The 7,266-nt window shown below is 39.4% G+C and overlaps 1 protein-coding gene across 1 annotated transcript; it reads right to left on the minus strand.

Annotated features, from left to right (window-relative positions):
* Positions 1 to 886: 886 nt before the first annotated feature.
* MSGN1 (mesogenin 1) lies at positions 887 to 1,399 on the minus strand. Its single transcript, XM_010122846.2, has one exon. It carries the CDS (start codon positions 1,397 to 1,399, stop codon positions 887 to 889), a length of 513 nt encoding a protein of 170 aa, XP_010121148.1.
* Between the last annotated feature and the right edge of the window lie 5,867 nt (positions 1,400 to 7,266).

Raw genomic sequence — 7,266 nt, forward strand, 5'->3', positions numbered from 1 at the left:
TATTTCATGTCAGAGTGAAGGGAGATAACTCAGCCTAATCTTATTTGTTCTAGCAACTTGATGTAAAAATGTCTTCCATAATTTATCATGCATTGAAGCAAGGGGGTTTGTACATTAAATACAGAAATATTATATGCTTCTGTATATATTAATAAAGAAGATAGGATTTAACAGCAATTTATCTACACAAGATGTCAGTTTGCTTATATTTCATTTCCAATATTTAACAGTCGTTTTTAGATTTTACTTCTCTATCAATCAGATATATAATACAAGATACAGTCTATGACACGTATTTATTTGTTTATGAGCAAAGATTCTCACTATTATTTAGTTTCTTGATTTTTAGGTACAGTGGAAATGTGGATAAATAGACAATACTTGAACTAAGTACACAAGTTTTTCCTTATCCTAATATTTAAAGTGCCTACAAATCAATACACTTAGTATTCCTATAGTGTTGTTGTAATTTACTTTCTTTAAATTCAGTTTAAAGCCTATGGATTTACTATTGTCCTTGTTAAAGAGAACATCAGTCAGAACAGTGATACGTAAATCCTAGGACGATCAGTTGGCTTGTTTCTTTACTTTTGTATCAGACTAGGTTTAATATTTCTCAGAAGCTTATTCTTAAAAAAAAAAAAAGGACATTAAAAAAGCAAAAAGCAAGACTTCCGTCTCAGCAACCCGCAGCTCAGGTTTTTAGGCAATCCTACATCACCTTCCAGCACCGTGTCCTATGTATGCCAGCAGCCCTTGCTCTCCCTCCCTCGTTCCGTCCTCCTCTCGCACCCTGCACCACCGTACTCTGGCAAGGAGGAAATTTTGCTGGATTTTTGGTTTGTAAACACCCTGAGCATGCCGGGGCAGGTGCTCCAGATGGGGTCTACACCCGCTTGACGCTGTTGAGGAGCTCCGTCAGTTCGCTGATGTACTTGATGGTGTACTTCAGGGTTTGTATTTTGGTGAGGGGCTGTCCTCTCTGGCTGTAGACCGGGGGCAGGTAGTTGCGCAGCGTGTGGAGTGCATCGGCCAGGGTCCTCATTCGCAGCTTCTCCCTCTCACTGGCCTTCCTCCTGCGCTGGGCCGACATCCGTACCTTGGTGCCCTTGGGCAGCCGGGCCTGCCCGGGGCTGGGCAGGTAGGCAGGGGGGAAGTCCACCAGGCTGTAGCCCACCAGGCTGCCACCGCTGCCGAAGGGTGCCTCCGCCGCCGCCGGGCAAGGGGATGAGGAGTAGGATTCAAAGGAAGGTGTTGGGGATAAGCTGTGCGGAGACGAGACGGGATGCAGCTCAAAAGCCCCGGTAGTGCTTTTCCAGTCCCAGGACGATAAACAGACGGAGTGCTCTGAACCCAAAGCGTCTTCCATGTTTATCAACGTCTCGTGCAATTTGTCCATGCTGGAGGAGCGCTCAGGAGGAGGAATGCCCTCTTCCCGCCAGCAAAGGCTGGAGCCGCCGGCTGCCGAGACCTTTTTATGATGGAGGGAGGAAAGTGACAGAGTGGGAACGTGGGTTTGGCGAGAGGAGTTCAAAGGAGCGCCACAAGTGCTAAGATGGAAAATGAACTCCTGATGTGCTAGTTTCTTCTCAGTGATAATTATCAACCTTCAGCTAAAAAGCCTTTAAGCTAACAGGCAACAGCGAGAAAGGAGGAAAAAAAAGATTATCTTCTTGCAACTAAACCAATTAAGGCTGTGCATCTACATTTAATGTTGCAGTGGGGGGATAAGTGGTGAGAGAGGAAAAAGAAAATTAACCACTTTACAAAACGATTTAGAGATGCAGAATTTAAAGATAATGACCGCTAACACAAACCCTGAATTTAAGCCATCAAGTGCAGATTTCTGTATAACTGAAAGCGATGGTGCTACAGCAGTGATGGTTTGATCTGTGCTGACTGCTGCTGAGGTAGTCTCTTGTTATCTGCATCTTCATCATGAAAGTCAAAGATGGTTTGTTTGGATTTGTCTGTGTTATCACTCTGTGGATTTCTTTTCTCATGAGATTGCAACTTCTCCCTGGATCACTGTTTTTCAACATGATAAAGGAGGCAAGAATAGCAATGCATTCCTTGCAGTCTGTAGATTCATTTACTATTTTAAATCATGACTGGGAAATCAAAAAGGAAAGCTGTAATGGTAAACATTTGAAAGGCCTATTTGAAAAAGGAAATAGGAAAGTGTAATTTAAAAAAAAAAACAAAAAAAGTCTAGGAAATAAAATACATAGTGTATAAACTTCAGGCCCAGGCAAATTTTTGACATAGAAATTTAATTCAAAGTAATATACAAATTACACTTGTGTAAGAGAAGACTAGAAGCTACTTCTGTAAAATTTTCTACCTCTAGGAATCTATTCTTCTGCCAAAAAAAAAAAACCTTTTCCAGCCCTCACTCAGTGCAACAGTGAAGTCATGTTAGGCAGTTCAGGTGAAAATGTATGTCTTATAAATTAATAGCATTAATAATGAGCACTTTTCATCTCTAGGCTTCAGAACTGCTTACGGTGATGATTAATGATCTCTATTACTCTCGGGAAATGGTTAAGCAGAGGCAAGGAGTAACTTGCGCAAAATCAGACAGCAAATCATTAGGAGAGCCAGGAAATCTGTCCAAAACCACTGAGCTCTGCAGCTCTACCGAGTGGATCAGCTGCCAGCCATGACTTTGTATCGGCCCATAATGGAGGCAAAATCTAATATGGAATGAAAAGAAGGAGAGAAAGAGTGCCAACCTGGAGGAAAATGAAAAGATAAGATTTATTTATTTGTTTTAGAGATTCCATCTGTGTAATGATCTCTGTGTGTGCCATAATCCACTCTGAAAAAAAGGGGATAAATTCCTCTGAATGGAATACACTGATTCTGGGATACACCATTTCTTTTTGATTGTGAAATTCTCAAAAAGAACCCATAATCCAATACTCCTCATAGTCATTAGGACGGCTCTTGCAAATTTTTATGAGTTTAGGATCAAAACATTGGGATGTGGCTTGGGGGAGACTTACTGATTTTTATGCTAAAATGAATAAGAAAGAACCAAAAAGTGAAGGATTTTAGCATTTCAGCCTGAGTTGAGACAGTTTGACCATGATGACATCTACCCCATGCAGAAACTCAGGGCACAGCTCACCACAGTTGGGATTGCTTCAGGTTTTACGGTTACCCAATTGTATTCCGGGCTCTCCTCTACTCCTTCTTTAAAGAAAATGAGCTGAAACAGTCCTAAGAACCACAAATGCCTGCTACAAATTAAAATTAAGACATGATGAATGACAGGTATTTTCTGTGACTTCAATAAACTAAATCAGTTTCACTGAGCACCAAGATAGTGGTCACAAGGCCACAAGTTAGACATGAAGTCTGATTTAGCATAAATAGGGGATTCATTTTTGTCCCAGTTAAAATCTCCCTCCCATTCTTTTTTTCTTTTTTCCTCTCCATATTTTTGTTTATAGTGCCTTTTCCCTTTTTTTTTTGCAAGATAGTGTCTTTTCCCTTTTGTGGTAAACACAAAATTAGAAGTTTACAAATAGACAAAAATCAGGAGGGGGTGGTGGAATAGGAGGAACTTCTGTGTGCAAAGAAAAGGGAGCATCCGAATGCACGTGTGTGTGTGTGTGTGTATAGAAATATATTAAAAATACACATATTGAGCATACGTATAAAAACTGTTCCGCTCAGCAGTTTTAATTTTGAGATCAAATGTTAAGTAAATGCAGTCAAATTTAGAAGCAAATATTTCAACAACTGATTTGTTTGCTGACTATAAACAATGCATGTTGCCAGTTAATTTATACCCTTAATCTGTGGGTAAATCATAGAAAATGTTGTTCAGACACCAAGGGGAAAAGATTTTGTGCACGTTCAAGATGCCATTGCTGTAAATGACAGGGGTACGCAGTCAGATTTCATCTCTATATTCTTATATACAGGGATTGGGATGAGATTAGGTGGGGAAGAGGAATGCAAATTCTAGCAATAGCTATATCTTTCCTTATGTCTTATGGCTGAATTTTTAAAGCAAACAAGGCAGGATATTACAGTATATGGACAACTGCTCTGGTTGCCTAAAAAAAAAAAATCACTAAATCATATAAATTTGTGCTCTTATAAGCTGTTACATAGGCAAGAAAAAATTACAGGTTCTTCTATATTAGCAAATAATAAAGGGCTAACACTCACAATTGAAAACTGCCTTGCAGCTGTGCATCCTTTTTTACTACCATTGTGCACCCTGGTGCTATTTTAGCTCAGACCCAACTAGTCATGTCCCAAACATTGCCTGACTGTGGTTCAGGGAATGGCACCAAGGACATAGGGGTAAGCAAAGGGTTTACCCATGTGAAAGCGAATTTTGCCATCACGTGGTCTTCAGAGCAAGAAAAGGGGCTCTGGCCTTGTTTGCTCAACTGGTTTAGATGCAGCCAGAGGTTTGATTTTGAAAAACGGCCACTCATTTCTACCTACAGCCTCCAGGTTCCCAAAATGTACTCACATGAAGTGTGCCTCAGTTTTGGCCAAACTGGGAAGCTACATGAAGCATTTCCACGATCCCTGTATGTTCCGTAGCCTATGTAAGTCAATAGGTCTCATGGTATTTAGCTGTTCTTGGATTAGTTAGTTTTGGATAGCACTACGTTTCCACCCACAAGTATGAGAATCCTCAGTTAGGAAATTCTCTCACAAAGTAGAGACAATTATATCAGGTAAAAATTACTGGAAATGGTAAAACTGTTCACAGTGGTGTTTTATAACAGGGCCTTGAAAAGTACCATACAGAGGAAGATATGGCTACAGGCTGTTTTATTTTTCTGTATCCTTTGACTGTTTGACAGTCTCTTACTAAAGACCTAAGAAAGTCTAGTATTTGAAAAGGCACCTTCCTAGAAAGTAAATTTAAAAAAAAAAAAAAAAGTGTTTACAATCTTTATTTTATTCTACCTCTCACAAATTTTGGGAATTGCCTTTTTGTCTGTCAGTAAAGTCAAAACATTGACAGGTAGTGAGATATGAGGCTAACACCAATGAAATATGAGCTGATGCTTAAAAAATGATAAGGCATTTTCTGCTTGACTGATAGTTTTGATTTTCATTTCAGTAATTTATTCTGCAGTTTGAAGTCTAACATCTCAATCTTCATCTCCTTTAAAATGACAGTTTCCCTGCTCATATTTCTAAATATATTACAGAAGGGAGGAGAAGCATGGTTGCATGGAAGGAGGAAAAAATTTTCCGCTTTTAAAAAAAAAGACATGAAATAGAAATTTTTTAGAGTTTCCATATGTGTCTGATTCAGATTTTAGGTTTAAAAGAAGTTGTCCAGATAATCACTGTCATCCATGAGTATGGTAGGTAAATACATTTTTTGTGTACTGTTCTTTAAGGGCTGATCTACATTTTTTTTCTGTAAATATTCTAGAGCGTATTTTCGACAAGTTGTGAGTTTGGTAGGAGCAGACTTGTAACAATAAGAAGCAAAATATCATATTGGTCAGGAAGCATACAAGCTGAAACTGAGTAAACATGGATAAATGTGTTTCAGCAACACTAATCCCATAACAATCAGCCTCCTCTACAATTAGGACAGAAGTCCAGTCTTGTTTTATTGACAAGAAGCAGATCATACTAATATTCTTTCAGAGCACTTAGATGATAAAGCCTCATCTTGCAGTTTGTACCATGAAAAAATATCTGTCTCCCAAAAGCTTTTAAAGTCACTTCATCTCTTATTTAGCAAGAGGTTTCCCAAGTACTATCTGCTACGCCTCCCACTCACTGCGGCAGTGGCTGTTACCCTCCTGCTTTACAGAGGCGCGGATGAGGAGTCAATCACCCCTATATAAAACCAGGAGAGAGCAGCTGCAGGTCTCACTAACTTCAGCAGACGCAGCAGGTGTTCAACACTTCTGAAAAACAGTGTTGAACACCTCGGTTTACGCCCAAGCTGGCAATAAAGGAAGGAAAGGATCCACCACATTTGTTATCCAGAGTCACATTAGCCATCAGACGATGCTTCTCTCCTTTTAAAGGTTTTCCCTCAATTTGGATATATGCATTTCTTAAAATGAGGAGACTTTTCAGCTTTTTTCTATATGTGGAAGATGGTTTAATCTGGGTCCAACCTCAACTGAAATAAATGAGATTTCTAGGTAAGCAAGCTGGTCAACAGATACAGATTTTACTCTTTTTTTTTTTTTAGGTAAATATGCCAAAGAATATGGATGAACAGCCAGCTACAATTCCCAGCGAGAAAGAAGGCAGTAAAAGAACCTAGACTGATCCTGAGTCCAGTGCTATAAAAGAGAGCCCACAACCCTTACTATCTGCGAAAACCATCTGTAAATTGGATGTCTCATAGTTATTACTGCCTTTGGTAATAACAAATCTGTGGCTAGCACAAGAGAAAATGTTATTACTCATTCTTAGTAAGACCAGAAATAGGCTAGTTCTAGTGCTGTTAAAAAAAATCCTGCCATAAATGTTTAAAATCTTTAATGTTCTCAAGGGCACAACTCCAAAATGCCAAACTGAGAGCCTACTCATTGAGAAGAAACGGTCAAGTAAGGATCATTGACTTCACCAGGGCTTTGCATAGCGACAAGCATCTCTCTGGCATTGCCCTGGCAGGATCAGGACCTACCTATTTGCTTTACATCCTCAAATGTAAGTATTTGATCCTCCAAACAGTGGCAGTCGCCATCGACTGACAAGTGACATCAGCTCCACAATTCATTTAAAACATCTGATCTTCAAGCAACTGGGTTCCCAGATGAAAAGGCCTACGTGTGGAATTTACACCTACCCACCTTTTAAGTAGGGAGTTTATTACCTAGTGGTTTTCAGCTGATATTTAGGAATGTCTTTTTAATACCCCTGTTAACAGAAGTTGAAAGGAGGTTCGACTATGTGGTTGGTCTTTAATGTCTACTTCAGCCAGAAGGAAAAGGCAATGCTGGGGGTGGAACAAGAGTCTAACAAGGTTTATTCTGCTCAGAAAATGAAAAGTAACAGATATTATCAAAATAATGGAAGCTAGTTCGGTAGGAGAATTCCATTATCGTTTACTGCAGCTTCGTTGTATCAGGTTTCCCATTTGGTTTCAAAAGATTTTGTCTGCTATAATGAAGTTCATGTATTTCAGGGTTTTTTTTGTGGGAGAAGAGGAGGGCTACCTGTTTCAATTATTTCAAGGTCATTAGCAATGCCTCCTTTTCTACCCAAAACCGTATGTTCTAATATAATAAATGATAAAGTACATTATAG

This window comes from Chlamydotis macqueenii, chromosome 3 (assembly GCF_036417535.1).
Source record: "Chlamydotis macqueenii isolate bChlMac1 chromosome 3, bChlMac1.mat, whole genome shotgun sequence".
In the NCBI taxonomy this organism is placed as follows: Eukaryota; Metazoa; Chordata; class Aves; order Otidiformes; family Otididae; genus Chlamydotis; species Chlamydotis macqueenii.

What these genes read in the sequence shown, in the direction of transcription:
- MSGN1 (XM_010122846.2), bottom strand. Translation starts at nt 1,399, where the DNA reads ATGGACAAATTGCACGAGACGTTGATAAACATGGAAGACGCTTTGGGT.